Genomic DNA, 22512 nt, shown 5'->3' on the forward strand with positions numbered 1-22512 from the left:
GGCAGTCACCAAATATTGACTGTAATGGTGACAAATGTGGTGTGCATAGTACAACACTTTACGGCTGATATTGTGCTCTCCTGTATAAGGCCAGTTCATTACTGGAATTCATTATATGTGCAGGACAGACTGGGTAATGCTGCGAGAATTGAAAGGCACCAATTTACTTTTAACAATATGCAAGGCTCCCCTAATCCCTCGCTATAGACCTCATCAGTGGAACGGATGGCTGTGAATATGGAGCCCATGAATCTTTAACCACCGCCGCTCCGTTCGGTCGTTTCTAAAACACCCCCAGTTGTTGAAGTTGCTTGGCTGGCATTGTTAAAAGTCAGAAGTAGAAGCAGCTCTGGAGTTAATCCCCGGGTCTGTGTGCCGGACCTGCCCAGTCGCCCAATCCCGATCACTCGCAGGCGCCCACCACGTCGTTTCTATTATCACAACCTCCAGTCAGAGGGATCCTGCGGCGTCTCGTGTTGGTTTATATAACTCGTGTCCCCCTCCTGCGTGGACAGGTTCGCCATGCAGCGTGCTACACCCCGAGCCTCGTGTGCTGCCCTAGTTAAAGGGGTATTTTAAGAGTTCCCACACGGGTTGATTTGCCCTCGTATCCTTCTGAAGTTCAGCCTTTTTTTTTTCCTTCTGAAGCCTCCTTCAGTGTCAGATGAGAGGAGAGAGCCCGAGACAATTGTTACACCAGCGTCTTGTTACAGTGAATAACGATGTGCATGTTAAGATAATATAAATATATATTTAAGAAATGTGGATGCATAAGGTTGATCCAACATTGTCAAACTGAATGCATCTCTCTTCCATTTCAACTGAAAGATAATGTTGCCTCTCAAATGACGTTATACAACAACTTTCAGGTGACTGTTTTTATGATCTGCCACCTTGTGAAGGTTTGGTTAAATCTGGGCAACTAAGGGTGCCCCGGTGGCTCAGTTGGTAAAGCATGCGCTCCCCCCACAGCTGCTCAGGGTTATAATCTGACCTGTAGCACTTTGATGTGTGCCATCCCCCTCTATCTCCTATTTCCTGTCACCCTAAAGTCATCTGTCACATCAATAAAGCCAAGACAGGAGAAAAAATGATGATGAAAAAGAAAATAATTTTGGCAACTGAACCTACATTGTTTAGGTTTAGACAGAGGAGGACGAGATTTGATATAATATGATGATACGTGGCCCGAAAACCTCTTCTGTAGGTTTAAAGATCGGACAAATAGTGCAAAGAGTTTACAGCCATGCTAGCAGCTCTGTCAGATTGTACCTAGACACAACGGTCCTGCTAACGACAGCATGCTATCATGCTGATGTTAGCATGATGTCGTTAAGGTGTAATATTTACCATGCTCAACAACTTAGGTCAGCATGTCTGCACGCTAAAACATGCTAATTTGCACAAAAAGTATATATAAACTAAATGTTGGAGAAGTTAACAGTTGATCAGATGATGGTGCTGGATGAAATGTCAGCAGGCTTCACCCTCTTGGGACCATGAATGTGGTCCAAGTAGTTATTGAAATATTTCAGTCTGGACTGTCGGGAGGATCACAGTCACGGTGGAAATAAATAAATGTTGATGGCTGGCAGGAGATGAGATGCTGTGGCTATTTAAAACAGCAAAAATCGTTCTAATTGACCTGTAAACTATCATTTAAAGTGATCTATCTATATTACCGCCATCAAAAGTTAGGAGGAGAATCCATTCGGTTTATAGTTCTCGTATTAAAGGAGACTTCACAATGTGCTCCGCTATAAAAGATAAAATGGTTACGGAGGAAATTATGAAACCGTAAAAAGGCCAGAAGCAGATCAGATAAAGAGGATGATAAAACTGAGCCCACAATTGCCAATAAAAAATACTTCACTCTGCACATTTGACAACTATAATTTAAATTGCTTGACTGCAACAAAAAAAATGCTGAAAGATCTGCCAGCTTAAAGGGTAACTCCACCAATTTACACATTAAAGTGTGCTTACAGGTCTTGTCGGAGTGCCACTGTTTATGTGGAAGAAGTCCTGAAGTTGGATGTGTTACACACTGGACTTTCCCCAAAGACACCGAGGTTTGAATCCTGTGTGTGTCAAGGTGGATGTGTTATGTTACGTCCTGTAATTAAGGTAACTTACATGAATCATGTAATTAAGTTATAAGTAACAGTTATATTAACTAAAAACATAATCGTTTCCTAAACCTCACCTAACTTGCCTGTGTGCCTTTACCTAACCAGGTAGTTTTTGAGCCTAAACCTGACCTATAGCTGTTTAGCTTAAACTAAGTAGTTGTTTAGCCTAAACCTGACCTATAGTTTTTTAGCCTAGCTATGTTACTCTGTTACTCGAGCATTTGTGATTTATGTTTGATTTACTTGTGATTTAGTGAGATCAGGTGTGAAGACTGTGTGAACATGCACCCGTTCACACTCTAGCTTTGAGACCATGTAGTGGATAAAAAGTGATGCCTTCAGTTGTGTGCAGGAGAGCAGTGAAACACTGATAAAATGATGTGACCCAGCAGTGTCTCACACTTAATTTTTTTCTCTCTTATCACCTTTTTTATCTTTGGACGTGCCTCAGATGAATGCAATTTCAATATCGCTCCACTCAAACAGCAATCGAGTCATTTTAATGGCTTTTTGCTCGACTTTTGGAGGAATTTAATTAGCAGGATATTATTTGAAATCGTCTTTCCCGCTGTGCTTTGTTATTTGTGCCTCTCTCTGTGACCTGACGGTAACGACTCCTTTCCTCGGAGCGGCTCCTTTTCAAACAACGATCTCCAGTCTGGTTTTCATTCATCAAACGCCGCACAAACCGGAAATGAATTATGAATTTGAAATGTTTGCGCTCGATTGTTTTTAATCTGCCAAGGTGATGATAGGTTTCCAACAGTGTCAGCAGTAACCGAGGTGCCCGGCTGTTCATAATGGAGGCTCATTACTTCACATACTCCTGATCAGCATTTCTGGGAGGTTGGTGGAGACCGATTTTTGTAATAAGATTTAAATCTCCTCCTCCTTCCTCCTTCAATTATGTGTCAATCTTGATGATTTGTCAACCAGATCATTTTAAAGTTAATCTGTGACCTCTGTCGATCTCTGCAATACTAATGACAACATCTCTGACAGACGCAGCTGAAATTAATATTTTACCAGTGGCTGAATAACTATTGTACAGTACAGATCCAACAAAAGAAATTAAGAAATGATTCAGATTTTTAATTGAGCCTTCAAGAGATACATTCGAGTACGTTTGTATCACAGCAAAATACACATTTTATATTCACTATTCACTCTAAAACTTACATTTGCAGCAGTCGGTGATCAGATTATGTTGAAACCTGTGATGCACGATGCTCCTTCCTCACCTGTTTGTTCCTTATATTGGAGCGTTTGAGAGGACAGGCTGCATTCAGCTGCAACAGAAACTGACTTGATTAGAAAATTAATTACTGTTCGTTTTAGTTGAGTCAAATTTTTAATTGAATAGTGATGAATCGTTGTTTTCAAGAGTTTCATTCATTAATTCATCATCTTGTCTTTCACTCGCCCTCCTCTGATGTCCAAACTCGGGTTACTGCAGAAAGCTAACAGTTGAAGTTTATATTAAAGCTACTGTAAGTGTTATTTCCCTTTTTAAGAGACATTTTCTCATATCCTTGCCCACTTTATCCAAACAGGCCAAGAGAAGAAAACGCTTGAAGAAAAGAAAAAGGTGCAATCAGAGCTGCCTTGAAAGAAAGACGTAGAGAGGAGGGAGGGGATCGCTAACTGCAAAACAGACAGGAAGTTAGCTAAGATGCAAATGATGCTTAGAGGAGCTTTAACATGCACAACATGGCCTTAAGTATGTGGACACCGTATAATGACACATGTAATTGTTGAAGCCATAGTTCAAAAACCAATCATGTGCTGCTATAACAGCCTCCACTCGTCTGCTCTCAGGATTTCCAACACATTTTTGAAATCTGGCTGCAGACACAACGAGCATCAGGGAGGTCTAACACTCATATCAGGTGATAAGTCAGGGTTAGGTCAGGGCTCTGTGCAGACCTTTCATTATGGAGCTGGTTTTGTCATGTGGTGACAAAAGGACAATCATAACACTGTTGTATAAAGATATCATGTATCTGTACCTTGAAAATGAATTCACGGTCCATATATTTTCTGTGCAGCACATTGCTACCTCCTGTCCAATTAAGCTTGCTTATCTGCAGCTACTCTCCTCGAAAGCTGCTGTTTTGACATCATGTTTCCTCGTCAGGAGCGACAGCCGACACAGACAGCAGCCTGAATCCCTACACGGATTCCAGTCATGCAATGCCCACTAGGATTTCATCTCTAAGCAGTCACAGCCCCTGCGAACCCACAGACTGATGCGTCTGGCACCGCAAAATGAACAGAAAACAGCAAGAGGTGGAAAAACGAGCCACTCCGAGGAGCTTGTTAGTGCATCGCTCCGTCTTGTGAAAAAGTGCCTCCATGTTGTTGTTCCCGCCGTCGCAGAGGTGTGTTTTCTAACTCCCCTGGACCACCAAACCATCCAGCCTTTTCATATCTCCCATTTCTCTGGGTTCAGTTTTTATTTAGTTTTCATCTATCAGGTCGTAAAAAGTGCAATTTCCCCTTTTTTAAAATACAAATAAAGTGCTGTCTGTGTGGTCGTCGGTGTGTTTACGGCACATATGGCCCCCGTGGCTATTATACCGAGATTTCTTTGCCTCGGTTAATGCAATCTCCTTTCAGATTGAAAAATGTATTTTAAGGTTCACACATGAAAAAGTGAAGCAAGCCTCTTTCCTGGCTCTAATTAAAAAGCGAGATATGTTTGGTTAGAGGGGGAGAAAAGGAGTGAGAGACATGAAAGCAAAGATCAAAATGTGACTGGCGGTGGCTCACCGACAGCAGGAGTCTTCAGATGGGAGACAAGAGGTAGCAGGAACTTCATTTGCTCCACCATGTGAGACACTTGAAGGCACAACGAGGCTCCGAGCAAATCAATCTCTCAAATGATTTTCCTTTTTTTCCCTCTTCCTCATCTCCGACTGTAAATGAACGCCCCGAGGTCTTGCAGTGTACATCCTCTATACACCGAGGAATGCAAATCACGAGTAGCTGTTTGCTTTTGTGCAGCTTTTGTTCAAATTTAAAGCTTTTTTTGTGTGACTGTATGACACTCGCAGGATTTCCTGATATCAGGAGTGGGTTTTTGGGGGGCTTTTCGTATTGATTCCTCACATCAGGTATTTAAATTGAAGGACTGAGAGCAGCTTTTCTCAGGTGAGAGGAGGTGAAGTAATGGCATTACAAATGTCATTACAGCAGGAGGTGTAAATGTTATTCTCTACAGCTCAGGAAAACAAGCCTGCACAAAGGGATTTAGTGTTTTCATCGATCGAACGATGTTGGAGCGTCTAAAAATGGAAATTTTATTGAAACACTTAAAGGAATGTGTCGTGTGTTGTTTGCATTCGTCAATAAGAAAAGCAAATACAAAGCAGTCTGCATTAATATGTGGGTGGCCTTTTCAGCGAGTCATGCATTGACTGTAGACATTAGACAGCCTTAAACCTGAATTCATTCTAATGGCCAGTAGGGGGCGACTCCACTCGTTTCAAAATGAAGTCTTATTGCATGTAAGCTTATGATAAAAACAGTTTCTCAGTGTGTTTATGGTTTCAGTAGCTAGTTTCAAGTCTTCTTCAACACAGCATGTTGTTCATTTAGTACATTAAGGTCTCATTTAGAGTGAAAATAGACGATAAAGCAGTCGATGCTTCAGGGCGATCCAATCAGGATATCAACCGCCATTGACAGCTCCGCCCTCTCATCCAAATATGGTCACTTTCCTGTCTCCAAAAAGAAACAAGATGGCGACAGCTGTAAACGGGTGGAAACAAAACCTGGCACATGAAATTTGCTTCTTCACACGTGAACTGGACATTTTCGCAAGTGATCGGCTTCTTCCACATCTGGATTATAATTTCCACATGTAGCAACAAAACGTGGCACATAAATAACATGAAATATGCTTCTGCACATGTGAATTTCACATCTACATGTGATTGGCTACTTTCACATGTGAAACATTTACATTTTCACATGTGAATAACTGACATTTATATGTGAACGGCTTTTTTTCACAGCTTCAGTGGGAAACGATGAGTTTTGGTTGTCAAATACGCAGCAGGGGATTCATCAGACAGATGAACGTGCTGCTGGTTTTGGTCTTTTCATGGGATTTGTTGATGATAAGAAAGTTTTTTAAAATGCCAGAGTGATGAGTTTTAATCTCTCACTGGTGCACCCTGCTGCACCTCCTCTCTGGGCTGAAGCAACACACTGGGATTGTCTAATTTCTTCAGAACTTCTGAATAACGAGATAAGAAATCTTCATGTCGTGACTTTTTCAAACATTTCCCAGTCCGTGTAATTTTAAAAAGCCGAGACCTGCTCTTAAAGTCCAGGTTTGTGTTTTGCTGTTCATCATCTCGTTCCTCTTTGATGTCGCCTCGGTCAGAAAATGTCTTCCATCCCTTGGAGGGTTGGTTGCGTCCGTCCTCTTCCCTCACCCGTGTTTCTTATTCTCTTTGTTTTGGCCAGGTGGGATTTCTTCACCTGTGCATATGACAGACTATTCTACCCCTTATCTGCTCACTGACCTCTCCTTTTGTACGAACCAGACGGCTCTTCAAAAGCTCCGACAATCACTTCACTGTTTCGTTCGCATTCATTCTCTCTCAGCGCTCTCTTTCATCTCCCGCCTCCCTCCCCTCCCTCCCCTCCCTCCTTATCCCCCCTCCTATCGGAAAGGTTGAGATCAGATAGGAAGCAAAGTATTTTCTTGATTTCTTACTGCAGTCCCCAAAATATACCCTCACTTGCATTCATCGAAATAAACCCTTTTCTCCTGCTGTGATAATCGGATCTCACCTCGCTTTCTTTGTGAGCTACATGAAACAACACGGCGTCAGAATATCATATTTTTTTTGAGCGGTGAGATCATGAAAGAGAAGAAAAACAACAAAAGCTTTTTTAAAAAGTTACATTTTTTGATGTTTTTGGCAGGTGACTTACCTTTTTCACAGCGTGCCTCCCTGCTGTTGTATAATTAGTAATCACTCCTGCAGTGAGGACTGTGGGAGGGGCAGCGCTTTGAGCTCCAGGTAGACGACCGACAACTGTGGACACACAGCGAGAACAAAAAGGACCTCCCTGAGAAACAAGTAAATGAACTCGCTTCCTGAAAGTACGACGGTGTAATTTGGTGACTCTGTGAACTTACAGAGAAGCATGTATTTGTGTGTACTGGCATCGTAATGAGCGTTTCACTCTGGGACATTTAGGCGCTGATGTCTGAGGTTGAACACACCTGACTGATTTGCGCAGCGTTGCATCATTTGACACCCACAAACGTACAACGGACTCGTCAATCAAGGGAGCGAACACCATAAAATTGCTGCCAGTCTGAGTGTGTGTCGACGCTGGAAAACAAAACGGTGACATGTTTAAACTCACAAATAAACTACAGGATTGGTATAAACGGGATGGCAGGTGTCCACGTCCTGTGTCGTCCAACCCAGTTCATCAGAAGTGCAGAGAAGGTCAGTACTTCTGAAACTAGGACAGTTTCTGTGTGATGCTCTTGTTCTCAGATGTTCAATCCCAGTAAATGCTGCTGCTGCTGCAGTCAGAATTATAGGTCTGACTCTGAAGAGACGACAGCATCAGTTTATTTTCTTTAACAGCCTCTTTGGGTCGTGCAAGTGTGTGACGTCTGTAGCGAAACATTTTCGAGGGAGAAGGTCAGGCTGAGAGGTGTGAAGCCATCGCCGGTCTCTTTAAACTAAGTTATTTTTCCGAACCCCGAACAAGGAGCTTCAACACACCTCCAGTATTTAGAGGTCGTGCATGAGAAAATCATCAGATTTACTTATTTTTTAAACAGCAATGGCTCGTTTTGAAAGACACAGACAGACAAAAGTTAAGGAAGACCTTGATATTTGAATATTGAATGCAGCATTTATTCGTGGCATCATTTCTTCCTCCTCAGGTCTTGAAAACAAACCTCACTAAATATCTAAAATAATCTCTTTGAAAGGATCCTTCTATCCAAACATGTTAATACTGAATCCATCAGTACAAAAACTGCTTGCAGGGACATTTTGTCCCTTTTATGAAAATGTCACATGTGAAAATGTCCTTTTCACATGTGAACCGAATGTTTTATAACATGTTTTACATGGGAACTAAAATTTAAACATATAGAAATGTGACTTCAGTTAGATATTTCACATCTGAAATTCACATTTTCACATAAAAATTTTAATCCACATGTGTAAAAGCACATATGAATGTTTGTAATTCACACGTGGAAACGTGTGATTTCCACATTTTCACGGCATTCGACTAGTTTTCTTTGGCCACTGAGCACTTTTCCACCGAAAAGACGTTCAAAAAACTGGTTGAAAAGTCAACGTTTTGTCACCAGTGTTGATTAAATGTTCACATTTAGACTTTATTTTATTGGGATTTGCAATTCAGGCATTCAACTAAGAAATCTGGATGTGGTTTCGTCGTCAGCTCGGCTTCAGAAAATGTCCAAAGTGACTTAAATCACAAAAAATGGTATCGATTTAACCAAAACCACCATCTTTCCCTAACCTTAAAAAAAGCGCTTCAGTTGCCTGAACTGAACCAAAGACGAGATTCAGGATGTGAAGCTGGTCTCTGTCCTTAAAGTCCAATTGTTGCCTCTGAACATAATCCATGTGGTTATTACACCTGTCAAAACATTATGAGCGGGAAAACAACTTGGTAAATGTACTTCGTAGGAGACGTCGCTGCACTGTGACATGTTCCACTTCTTGAAGCGTCCCGGTGTCACGTCAGTAGAAACACCTGTGAGTGAAAGTTCCCCAGCGTGTGAGGGTTATTACAGCATGTCGAATAAAAACGGCAGCTCGGTCTGACCCGAGGTCAAACCTCCATCCAGACGCCTTTCGGTGAATATTTTGCACCTGCAGCCCACCAGCGAGCCTCACGTACGGTACCAGTTCAGAAGCAGCCAGAGGCTCTTTGGGCTCCAAGCCAGAGTTTTAATAAGCAGTCTGACTGTGTACCTGTTGAGGCGCAACCCGACTGCAGGGCATGTTTGACACAAGGCTGCACAGGGTGAGCAAATGTTCTTAACACCTTCACCGAAGGGGCTCCGGGCTGGGCCAGTAAAAATTAAAAAGCACAGCGGGGGACGAGGAGCAGAAACGTGATTATATCTGAAATTTATGAACGCAGGATCGAGACACTGTTGCTCGTTGTTATGAAAATGGGATTTGTGGCATCTATTTATAAAAGGTCCTCCTGTTTGGAAACCCGTTTGGCTTCGTCTTGACATTTCCAAAAGTCCCACTGTGCCCAAATTTTAACGAGTGCTGGCATTATCACTCGAGTGCTCATTTGAGATTCTTATGAGGGCGGTCGATATACGGGATGACAGCACCTAATCAATTAGGCCCGCGGCCTCTCAGACAGTGTGCAGAGCTGCCGCTGCTACTGGGGGGAAAAACAGATCATACTCCGTCTCTTTATGAAGTCGTATTAATCATAAGTCTTCTAACAAACACCATTAGACGAATGCAACAGTGGCGTCTCTCAACGCGCATCACAGTGTTCAGCCATCGTTAATTAGCATCATCATCCCCAATTGTTTACTTGTCGCGAATGATCATTTAATTAGGTAACTTCAGATGGAGGATCCAAATATTATGGATAGATTATAACAAGATCAGTGGCAAACGGCTCCTGCGGCGGCTTAAGGAAGCTCAGCTCCGTGGGACAAGTATCAATCACATTTATATGTAAATAGATGCAATTATCTGTACTAATCATCACACATTACTCACGAGGCAGAGGAAGAGAAGGGCGCTTGTTGCTTTTTAATTCTGTGAAAGTGGCAGAAGTGTGAAGGAGACAAAGCGTCTCAAAGACACAGCAGCACCGAGCCAAGAAACGCTCCTCTGACGGAAACGGCTGTAAAATAACACCCACTTACTCAAAAGGCTTCCTGATGAAAGTCTCTCCGAGTAAATGGGGGAGACTCTGATGCTATTTCTTTGTTGCTTTTTCCCTCCAGGAAACACCAAGGTTACGTTAGCTTGGCATCGACTTTGATTTCACAAGAAAGCTAACACATCTGCAGAGGGGAAAAAAAGAAAAATCTCCTGCTGTGCATTCATATTAGTCACAGCTTTCAGTATCATGTTCGCTCGCCGTCATTAAACAAACTCAGGGTTTCCAGTATTTTGTCCACTCATGTCACAAATCTCTTGGAGCTTCAAAAATCATCTAATCGAGTCCTTTTCAAGTCCTTTTTTTCTTAAAACGTGAGGAAGTTAGAAGACACAGATTAGTTTACTTCATTATGTTGCTTATTCTTCCATTTTTGACATTTCTGTGGTTTTAGGCTCAAAACATTAATATATTAAAATAGAATTTCTCTTTCTGACAGAGCATTTAAATCATCATGTAGGAAGATAAAAATGACAGAAAATAAAATGTATCATCAGCCTCAAAAGCTCTAATTAAACCCAACTTGTACTCACACCTGAACCACTGAGTAGTGATTTCCAATGACTCCCAAAGTGACATACATGACTGCACCCCGACTAAAATAGCCTCCTGTATATGATAGTTGGAGAGTATCAGTGACAGGTGTACCGGACCTTCGTCGTCACACGTTTGGTTACATTTATGCACCAAAAACAACCGGGTTTGGGTTAAAATAAGTATCTTTTGACATCTCTTAAAGTTGAAACTTTACCTCGAGTGTTTCTAAAATGGAGACGTGAAAGCAGAAAGAAATGGTGCCAGCCTCACTGGATCACCTGCCAGCTTGTATTTTCCTGGGAGATTTCATGGCTGATGGACTAAACAAAATTGCAAAATGAAAGCGTAAACACTGCGTAAAAACTTATGTAATGTAATTTAAGTGACATTATGGACATTTCTACCATGTATTTTTGTGCATCAAGTCACCTGACTTCCTTCTTTGCTGCCGTCATAATTACTTCAGCCACTAGAGGTCACCGTCTAACAAATACGTAAATACGGGAATTCGCAGGCTACTCGCAAAGACGACCTGTTGAGGACGGGCAGACAGACACAGTTAGAGACCAGCTGATGAACATACTGTAGTTGAGCATTTAGCAGCTAAAGAGCCAGATATTTCTCTCAGGAGGTGGTGGAGACCATCATGTGGACACAAACACAACTGTATAAATTATCATGTTGCCTTTTCACATATCAAGTTCATCATCGATCAGCTTTTAAAGTCGGTTTGTTTTGTTTATGACTTGTTAAGCTGCTGATTTTTCACATTTTGTTTAAAAATCACGTCCTCGTTTTACTTCTTTGTCCCTCCACGCTCATTTACCGGCTACCCGTTGGCCTCCGGGCTCTGGAGAGCTCAGGAGTTTGTCTACCAGAATTTCTTTTTTTTTTTTACTTTTGTTAAGAAGTCACAAGGTCAGCCTGAGGGGAGGAAACAACAGGCTGAGCTTTCTCTTGACTGGAAAAAAACATGTCAGGAGCGCATGATGTGTCCAGGAGCTGCGACACACAATCCCTAATCGATAAAGGAGAAACAAAGATCCTCGGCCTCGGGGGCCTCTGGTGGGAAGTCTTCATGTGTAATGCCGAGCCGGTCGCCTCTGTTCTCTTTGTGGAGGAGGGAGGGCTGTCTGAACACAAACACACACACACACACACAGACACACACACTGATCTGTCAGAATTATAGATGGCGCTGAGAGAAAGGCAAAGAAATGGTGACAGACACACAAATAGGAGCAGCTGGGATGGAAACAACCTCCGTCATTTCCCTCCGAGGAGTTTCCTTCATTCGGGGGTGAACTTCTATAACTCCGATATGAATTTTTACACGACGCACGACTGCGTAATCACATCCGATCGTGAAGTGTGAACCGGCGTGAACTCAAATTAGCCGCGTCTCAACTGAAGCGCGTTCCCAAAAATTGAAGTGAGAGATGTAAACATCTTCGAATTAGCATCCTGTACGCACTCCTGTTAAACGCAACAAGCATCCGAGCTCGAGTCGTAATTGCAAAGTCATTAAAAGATCTCGGCAGTAATTTTCCAGTGCGTGGTGTCCTCACAAAGATGGCCTTCTCTCCTTTTTTATTTAATCTTTTCATCATCCTGCTTATCAACAGTAGCTTTGTGCCAAACTACTAATATAATTACGGGAAAACACAGAATGTAATTATGGAAAATAAGTTAGTGGGTGATTCGTTTTTTGGAAGTACTCTGCTGCCTTTTTTCTTTTACACCCAACCACGATAAGAGAAAGTTTGGTGTCCTCACTTAATTACTTCTGACATATACTGTCTTGTGTTTGTGCCACGAGTCTTATTAAATTCTGCTTTTCAGCTTTGAACCATTAAAGTTTCATCATGACTGAGCTGTAGTCTGCAGATGTTCTCTAAGTGCTAAGAAGAACAGATGCAGAATAAAAAAACTCGTTCCATTCTTTGAAAGTTCGTCAGAAAGAAAAATGAGCCAGACGTTTTCTTCATGCCTCGCTGAAACTATGGATTTGATATAATTTAAAATGAAATGACTCAGTGTTTTTATGCACATTATAGTCATTAGTATGTGGACACCCAAATATCACAGCCGTATCTGGCTCTTGAACAGGCCGGTCCAAATCATTATTCTGCAGCTGTAACAGCCTCCTCCTGGTTTCCAACAAAGCTTTCCCCACACAGGTGTTTGAACCTGGCTGCAGGGATTTGCTCCAATTCAGACACATGAACATCAGTAAGGTCCAACACTGACGTCTAAAAAATGTGTCTTTCTACAACATCTATGCATAGAAGTAACTGGATGGTTGAGATGAGGACGATATCGTGGTTGGATATTTGGATATTTGAATGGTTTGATATCAGCACTGCAGAAATTACATCTATACGCAAGTTAGTTGCATAAGCTCGTGTTTTAAGGGAAACCTGATGACATGATGAGGAAACGTCAATTATGGTAGCTGGAAAGTTGCAAAAGTGTTGATACTGAACGTGAAATGAGCGTATTTCATTTGTTTTCCGCTAAAAATAGGCAACCTTGCATCATCCACTCGGCCTCATCAGAAAAACGACCTGTGCAAGCAGCTTATCACGACCAATATTAACGTTTCTTGTTAGGTGGCGGCCTCTAGTGGCCTTAGTGATTATTACAGCACGAAGGAGGAAGTCAGGAGATGTAATATAAAGAGCGAAAAGTCTACATATGGAGGACAACAACAGGGTGGAGGGTTGGATCAGACAAGCACAGGACTTTCACCCAGAAGACTGCTGCTCGTGTCGTGTAAACCAAAGGCCCGGTACGCCTGTTGCTTGTATGATGCAACGGTCGTTATGTTTTTGAAATGGTGATATAAGTTATTATTATGTCATTTTGAGAGTCTCTGGCAATCGAGGTATGAGGATTGGTTGGTGTATAACTTGGTTGAGGATATGAAGGGTACAGAAAATGTTAGCTGTACGTTGAGACATGAGATTTTTTTTTTGCTATCTATGCTCGCTATCCACCCCGTGTACCTTCCTGCAGCTCCAGCATTGTACATATACGTAGTGTTTCATTTACTCAAAGAAAAATGTTCCATGCAACATAAAAACATCATTTCTAGGAGGCAGGATTGGAAAGAAATAAACTTGTGGTTCCTGAAGCAACATGCCGGCACAGACTTGACTTTTTCTCAGTGCGTTTTTTTTTGGTTTTGAACGCTGAAATCGGCTCACAGTCGGCGTTCCACAGTGTTTGATGGGCTCTGAGCTGGTGAGTCAAGTTTTTTCCTGGGAAAACTCTCCTTATTGACCTGGTTTTGTGCACTGGGACATCTCAAAACCTAATTTCTAGACAAATATCTCATTACACTCAATATGTGACACAATTACCAACACGGTAACATCTCCGAGAGAGAAACTGGACTTGTACCACGGGCAGATTTGACTGAATACGAGCAAGAAACACCTTTTTTATTCATTGTTGTTTTTTTTTTTGAAGCAGCATTCTCCAGTGTTCACATTTCAGCCTGACAAACTGTTATAATTGGATGTTGTTGATTTCCTGTAATGCAGTGTCCCTAAACTTTTGGCCATAAAGTGTACGCATCAATATATGAGCCAGGCTGTTTTAAAACATTTTTTTACACATATGTATCGAAGTAGATTTGTGTCCCGGTGCAGGTTTTTCTCTGAAGACCTGGACATGATTCAGCCTCAGCTGTCAACAGGGATCCTTCAGCGTCGTCTCGTTTTCTGCCTCGTACTTCACGGAGTCCCATATTCCACGGCAAGGATAACGGCAGCTTTGTGTGATGTTACTTCTGACGTATCGGAGAAGACATCAGATAAATCTGTGCTTATCCTTGTTAGTAATTCACAGACTCCAGAAGAAGCTCTCCGGGACGCCGTCGGTCAAGATCGTGACACCGTACGGGTAAGATGGTGAACAGGGCCGAATGCTCTCTGCTGTGAAAATGTAAGAAAATGCCTTCCAGTAAGTAAAATAAAGCAGGAGGTCTGTTTCTCTGCTGCAACTTCAGATGGAAAATGAAGTGATTTGTGGTCAGCAGAGGATGTTACTCAGTGTACAGATGAACCCCGTCTTTCCTGGAAGTAAACACTGAGTTCAGATTAATTCATGTGCAGAGAGAAATAGCATTATCGAGGTGGAGCGCACAGTGTAAATGTTTTAAATACCCAGTACACTGAGATGTGCCATTAAGAGGCTCAGGGGTGTTTCACTGAAGAGAAGACGCAGACGTGACATCAGCAAGATGCCAGCGAGTCATCAAAGATGAATACAGGCCCACAGATGAAAAACACCAGCTGCACGCATGACGAACATTCACTTCTCTTTTATTTGGCTTCAGCAGTGCAGCTCGTCGCCACGTGACGTCTCGAACAAAACAGCCACAATACATGTCACTTATGCACGATGACACTTTTGAGCATTTTCCAACTGTAATTCTCACACAGCAGTGGAAACACACACTAATTAGCATTTTCTTTTGACAATCTTGAGGACGTTTTGTTGAAATGTGAGCTAAATGTGGATGGAGACCTTCTGAAATGTTTGTTCCCAACTATCTGATGAAAAATGGTCCGAAAACCTTTAATCCTTACAAGTTTGCAGCCATCTCTCCTTGGTCAGTTTTCCCTCTACGCTATAACATCAGCCTGTTAATCAGACTGTTTCGCCGTTTTGTTTCTTTTCATTCATTAACCCCAAAGTTTCTGTTTGAGTTTTTCTTCTGTAAGTTGACTTACAACAACCTGCACAGCTGCATTCATCTCATACGACCTAGATTCTTAGTCTTCAATCGAAATTATTTAAATTGGATTGAGGAAATATCGTCCATTAAAACATTGCTTGTGTTAGTAAAGAACCTGGATTTTAGCAAATCTGGTCGGTCAGTCGGTCCAATGAAATTTCCTCATCACCGGTGGCCTCAGTTTTCACCCTAGGAGGCTGAAATTTGGCATCAGGGTCAAGCGTGTTTGTGTGAAGGTCGGTAGCAAAAGGTGCATCATTTACTGATGAATTCACAGACTTGCGCTGCATTTTGTGGTGGGTAAGTCAAGAGCTAACGTACCACTGACTAACTTTTGTGCTAGTTGGTTAAAAGTGGGTGTGGTCGGGGGAGTGGCCTGTAAAGACGTTTATATTAAGAGAAAAGAGACGCGTGAACACATGAACACTGTTGTGAACACATGAACACACACCATGGTTGTGTGCATTTGAATGCATGAATGAATTGTATCTATTTACAGTAACCCAAAAGAACTATTAGACAACATGTACTGTATCATGACCTATATCAACTCACAGTATAAAATACTGTGACAGAAAATGTCGGCCAACAAAAACTCTGATTGTTCTCCAGCCAGGAGGAAACAGCCAATCAGGAAGCACTAGACCAGATGAGCTGCTGAAACAAAAGCAGCAATTTAGAGGCGTTGGACCAAATTCTGCTGTAACCTCTTTTTCTCCGAGAGCAACACACACTCACCAAGATCTCATTACTGCACAGGATGAGACAAAAACAAGCCAAACTTTCCTTTGTGATCTGCTCAGTTCTAGTTTTCTGGGGCTTCTTGTGTCATTTGATTCTGATGAGAAGTCGCTTCGTGGTAATGATGATAAATTGTAGCTGTTTTTGTCGGATAACGATGTAATTTTCAGATCATCAGATTGTAAATGATTCTCCTGTAACTTGACATTTTAGTATTTGAGTTTTAAATCTCAGCTTCTGAGCGTCGCTGCCATTAAAGTCCTGAATGGTTTTTGAAGGTGAACAACAGCAGGCTCTCGTTCTTTTCTTTGTCTCTCTGTCACTCTGCCTCGCCATCACGCACATGCATACGCACAAGGGCAAAACGAGGTGATCCATCCCACCAGCAGGTCCACATGGTACTCCACACTCTGCCAGCATAATGACATAGCATGGGCTCTCTCCGTCGCCAGCGTCTGTCCATCAGCTTCCCCAGAGCGAGGCGTTTAAAATGGATCTGGGTCACAGTGGGATCCCCTCTGTCCGCCCCGCTGGAACCTGGAAGCATTCGATTCATTTGTGACAGGGCCGCCCCGCGTTACTCCTGCCAATCCGTGTGACACACTTAACCGTCAGTGAGAGCTGCTGCATTATGTATTAACACTTAGCAGGTATGTTCTCCTCCATGTACTTCACATAGTGCAGAGCTCCGTCTCAGCTGGATTCAGGATGTCGAACGCTTCAGTGTGAATGATAAAACTGATATTTTAGAAGAAGTCCTCTGACATTTTTGCTCCACTTTTCTCGGTCAGTTCTGGTCGCAGTGCTACAGTTTAAACCTTTAACACCAGCCGCTGTGAAGAAGATCCAGGACTTTAGCTTCAGATTTGTCTCTTTGTACTTAATACATCTACAACTACCAAAATACTGCAGAGACAGACTGGTTTAAATGGCTTAATCACCTTTAACCTTAAAGTGTAAGTCTGGTGATATTCTGTGTTTTTCTTGGTATCAACAAAAACCAATGAAAAGACCAAATGATCAGGAGTTTGCAGCCTTCATGAAGCTATGTAAAGATTCAAGTTTCAACATCGCTGTCTTGCATTGAATTGTGGGTGAACATTATGAACTGTTCTATGTTTGGAGATGTGGTGGAGGGAGGCAGCAGGTGATAAAGATAAAAAAAAAACCCAGTATTTTGAAAGCATGGAGACATTTCAGACTTTGTGAACCTACTGGGAAACATGAACTGGACCGAACACATGCTGTGTTGTACTTAAAGGACAATCCTAAATAAAAAGGGGGGTTATGATTTATCTGACTGCTTGTATTAATTAATGTATATGTAGCCATGTGCAGTAAAAAAAGAAAATGAAGGATGCCATACATCGAGATGCAAAAGCCAAATATGGATTAATCCACTGCTGACAGTCCTGTTCTTTGTTTCCGTCCTTGTTCCCAGCTGAATGTCTTTCTGTGAGAGTTTTTAATGTGTACACGTACGTACTTGGCCGGCTGTCAACATGACAATTCCCCCGTGCACAAAGCCAGCTCCGTGAAGGTGTAGTTTTTCCTGGTGGCCTTCAAAGGTTGAAGGCACACATCACGTACATGCAGCTTCTCCGGTTTGATTCCAGCCGGGGCCCTTTGTGCATTACATCCCTGCCTCTCTGCTGAAAATGCCCCAAATAATTTCTTTAATAATTAAAAGAATTGGTTTGAAATGAAAGAACTGGACTGGTCTGCACAGAGCCCAGAACCTCAGCCTCATCCAACACCTCTGGGATGAGCTGGAGCACCGACTGTGAGCCAGACTTCAGTGTTGGACCTCACTGACGCTCACATCCCTGCAGCCAGGCATATAAACATCTGATGGACGGACTGAAACCAAAGGGCTGGAGGCTGTCATAGCGGCAGAGTAATGTTTGGGAATGATCTGTTGTCCACATACTTTTCCTCAAACAGCATCGGTTATTATGTCCGTACATGGTTTTCATGTTTATTCGCTCTGTCAGACTTTCTGCACTTGTCAAAGTGTTTGTGGAAACTGCAAATGCAGAGTGACAAACAATGGAAAGAGTCTCCTGCCATCCACCGCTGCTGCAACACACTGGAGTTTATTGCAGCAGCGGTTGGACTCAGTTTCATCGACCGACCTGTCATCCTGCTCTGAGTCTGAGTCTGTGGAGGAAGTCAGATTCTGGTACCTGTGGCTGTTGGGTTCATGTGTTCATCTTTCGTGTCTGAGCCGATGTAAGAACAAACAAAGAAACACGAGTGTGAGCTTCAGACGGCCGTCGATTATTTTCCAGACGTTGTTCAGACATCTCGCTGCAGTTTCGTGGTTCCACTTGAGCTCAGGTGACTTTGTTCTGACGGACCAGCAGCAAACACTCGAGCTGCAGAAAATAACTGTACTTTGCTGTGAATGTGGTCCCTCCTACTGCTTCGTGTGGCGTGATTGCTCACTTTCCACGAGGTTGATTCATGCTTCGCTACACCAGTCGAGTACTTGGACCAGACTCTTCTGTGTAACTTACCCCTCCCATAAACAGATATCTTTCTTTCTTTCTTTCTTTCTTACAACGTGTGCTCAGTTTAGTGCCGCAGCTGCTGCACAATACCAGCAATAACAGTCAGATATCTCACATAAAGGGGATAATTGCATCACGGGAATGTAAACCTCTGAACCAGAGATTACCTCAATGAGAAAAAGCATCGTCGCTCGGTGATAAACTTGTGAACCTTGGTTAAACACTCGCGCTACATTTTAATGTGTGAAATTTACGAGGCGGTCGGTTTTCTCTGCTGTGGCGGGAGAAGAAAAAAAAATCAGTTTCTGCAATTACACTGATAGTAAAAAGGTTGTTATTTATTTGGTGTAAAACTGCTTCCATTTTAACTTCATGGTGGGGTAATTTAGCGTGAGCTCTCTGTAGCTGTTATAATTGGTCCCTTGATCAAAACCTGTGTGATTGGGAAAAAGCAAAGAGTACAGCTGCAGGCAGAACCGACCCAATAAGACTTGTTTTGTAATTATGCTACACAGCTACTTAAAACCATTTAACTCCAGTCTTTATGTTCCTCCATTTTCCTGAGCTGGATATATACATCTCAGCGGAGATTAGCAAGTAAAATTCCAAGACCACAGCGAAAATATGTGAGATTAATCTTCATACTGGCTCTTGGATCTGAGCAAAAAAGTCAAATAACATTTGTCAGAAATGTCACGTCGAGCCGCTGGGAAAAGCATCATGATTGAAACACACACACACTGATCTTTAGCAAAAAGCTGAACACAGCCCTCTCCTGTCGTCAGCTCTAAAGAGCTCATATCTGTAGTTTAAAGCTATCAGAGCTGTGTTTTTATTGTCTTTAGCACCCTTAGAGGATGATAAATGAACATATTTAAATGCAAATAAGGTACAAGTATCACATATCTGTGTTTTGTGTGCGCGCTGTTCAAAAAACAACCCGCTGTAATTGAATAAAGGCGATATTTCCACTCTCGGAAATTATTTGAACTCCCCTCGCAGCTCAGTGATGGAGGTCTCAGATGATGCCGCTTTGTTCTTCTAAGCACTCGAACAACACATAACGATATTACTGCGACATCAAATGACTCCGGAGCAGCAAAAGATGGATCACCACGAGGTGTTTCCATGTTCCCAAATAAAAGAGGCTGTAATCAATCATTTTGGCAAAGCAGTGGTTCGCAGTGGATTCTGTCAAATGGAAAAAAAAAAAAAGAAACGCTCACAGGCCCGTAACTGAGCCGTGACAGTTTACTGCTCACTTGAGACACGGCGAGAAAATCAAAGCTCTTATATCTGAAAAAAACAGCAAACACTGACGGGAGCGGGATGGAAAAGCCGGCTGATACTCCGTCAGCCAGACTTGTGCTTGTTGTGCTCAACTCACAAAGGGATTGTCTTTTAAAAAAGAGTCAGTTTACTAAAATCCCACAACACATTTTTCACCCAGTTGTCCACAATGATACAGTATCTAGACAATGCACAAAGGATTACAAAGGAGAAACGGGGTTCAGAAGGGCTCAATGTTATTAACCTGACACGACAGAAACATCTGGGAGGTCGTCCTTGGAAAAAAGGGCAACGCTCACAGGTGATTGGACAAAACATCTGTCATGATCAATAAAGTAAGAAAGCGCTACCATCCGGGGAGCCAGTTGGTAAATCAAACTCTTTCTGAAACCAGTCGACAGAAGAGCGATAACATGTTTTCAACTGAGAAAAGTCTTCAGAGTCGTCCTTCGCTCCTCTTAGGATGAACTAAACTCTCCGGTTCTGATAGAACTGATGCTGTTGCAGCTACGCTAACCCTTTGTGATCAGCCGCTTCCCTCGATGGTCTTCAGACCGAAACAAACCTCTGTAGCTGCCAGTAGATCCTCACACGACTCTGATTGGTTCAACGGCTGTGATCATGTTATCTCACTAATCCTCTTGTGGCCGGTCTGTGCGACCACGGTCATGTGGGTCATAAAATGAGGTTTGGGCCGGTGGATTCTTGGCGCATTACTATCTTGAGGCAGCAAGAAAGTGATTGCACCATAGACCAATAAATACCCGGGCTAAAGCCAATGGTGCAGTATTTTTCTTGCTATATGAAGAGCTCATTACTCAGATAGTAAGATGCAGATGCAGATTCACAAATATGGACACGCCCATGCTCACACATGCTCAGTGCACTTCATACCGTGTGCTATAAATGTGTTAAATAAGACAGAAAGTGTTTAAATCTTGTATTAAACAAGTTTACTGTTGGGGCTTCAGAAGAAACAGGGTTGTTATGTACAGAAACCACCGAGGTCAAGAGAGAAAATATGTTTTTTTGGGTTGATCTGACCCTTCAGCGTCAAGCGTACGGGCCTGTCCGATCAAATGTCTGATTTTCTTCTCATCACTTGAAGCCGCCATGTTGAAATGAACTCTGGGTTCTTCTCTCTCAACAGGAAACCACCACCATGACTACCAGCACAGCCACCTGGACCTGACCGCGCTCACACCTAAACTGGGTAAGAACACAAAAAGTACACGTAGTCCAACAGCTTCCTGTGTGAACTTGTGACTGCATGCCAGAAATAAACACTGTCTCAGCGTGTCGCGTCGTTTCGATTTGCTAAAATAAAACTTCTGTGTAGGTTTTAAACAAGAATCGCTGACCTGACTTCGACTTTCCCAAAAATGATCTGCTTCATTATCCGTCTCTAAACCAAATCAAGCCAAACACTTCTGGTGATAGACCATTTCCAATTTCAAGGACAAAAGTATATCTTTTCACAGGGAAATTAAAAATCTGAGGAGCCGATAAAGAAGTCCTCTGAGAAAATGAAAAGCAAAAAAAGTGTCTGATAATCAAAAGATCATCTGTGCAGTTTGCCGAAAAAGTTATTGAAAGCCCAATTACTGTTATTGCATCCCATCTATTCCTCTTAATGTGATTTTGTGTGAAAGGGGAGCAGCTCTTAGTGGGGAATTACTGAATGCTCCCGCGACTAAACGGCAATGAAATGAAACACCGTGTAATTAAAGAAGGAATCAGGCCTTTACCCGATACAAAAAAAGAAAAACCTTCTCTGATATTCTAAAAAACATGCAGAGGTCGACGTTTTTGTGGCATTTTTTCAGATTTACAGCGAAGATGATCGTCACCGAGTCCTTGTACAAACTTTTTTTTCCAGTGTTAATGGAGCGCTGCGGTCCACGTTCTGCCACCTTTTCACCGGCGGAAAATGGGTTTCAAAAGTACTTCCAGCACCAAATAAAACTCTTCAAACGCCGCTTTTCGAAGTCTATTTAGCATCCGACGAGGGGGGGTCGCGTCTGCTCTGCATAATTCAAGAGTTTTCTGGTTAACACATTCTTGTAATATTTGGCTTTTGAACAACCTCCTAGTTAATGGGAGGTTTGACTGTGCACATTGATTGTTATTGATCCTTTCTTTCTCACTTGGATTCGTTAGCCCACAGACAAATGAGATACGGTAAGTAATACACATACACATGGTGCCTATGTGTATTTTTTCTTCAACTTCTATCATGTAGAGATCAGTTATTTTCTACCTGCACACTGGGGGTCATTTTTTAAATTCTCCTTTTTCTTTCTTTCTTCTTTTTTTTTTTAAGCGCTTGTGTATTTTTTTGCAACTTCACGCTGCTGCATTACAATCCATGACCTTTAAGTCCAAATCGCTAGATCTCTTTCTTCACACATTTCCACTCCAGCTAACCGGCTCTATCTCCCCCCAACACACATGCACACACTCCCCTCTAACGCCATATGTTTCCTCGGCGTTGCGTGTCCCTGTCCTCCTTGCTGCTGCGGCAGTAGTCGCCCCGTTCCTATTTTTAAATCCAGCACCAGAGTCCCTGCCCGTATCCCAGCACCTCCCCACCCGCTGCGCCTCCTGACCC

General features: G+C 42.5%; 1 protein-coding gene across 5 annotated transcripts in view; it reads left to right on the forward strand.

Moving 5' to 3' along the window:
- LOC141020240 (protein shisa-6-like) overlaps positions 1-22512 on the forward strand; it is an 81282-nt gene that overhangs the window by 49924 nt on the left and 8846 nt on the right. For 2 of the 5 annotated variants that reach the window (XM_073495331.1, XM_073495330.1), the window contains exons 5-6: positions 21052-21114; positions 22062-22082. The exons of 2 other annotated variants lie outside the window; for them this stretch is intronic. In XM_073495331.1, the coding sequence (XP_073351432.1) occupies positions 21052-21114; positions 22062-22082 (84 nt within the window). Of the gene's footprint in view, positions 1-16550; positions 16582-21051; positions 21115-22061; positions 22083-22512 lie in introns of all 5 variants that reach the window. One more of the 5 variants, XM_073495333.1, reaches the window with a different exon arrangement.

This window comes from Pagrus major, chromosome 23 (genome assembly GCF_040436345.1).
Source record: "Pagrus major chromosome 23, Pma_NU_1.0".
NCBI lineage: Eukaryota > Metazoa > Chordata > Actinopteri > Spariformes > Sparidae > Pagrus > Pagrus major.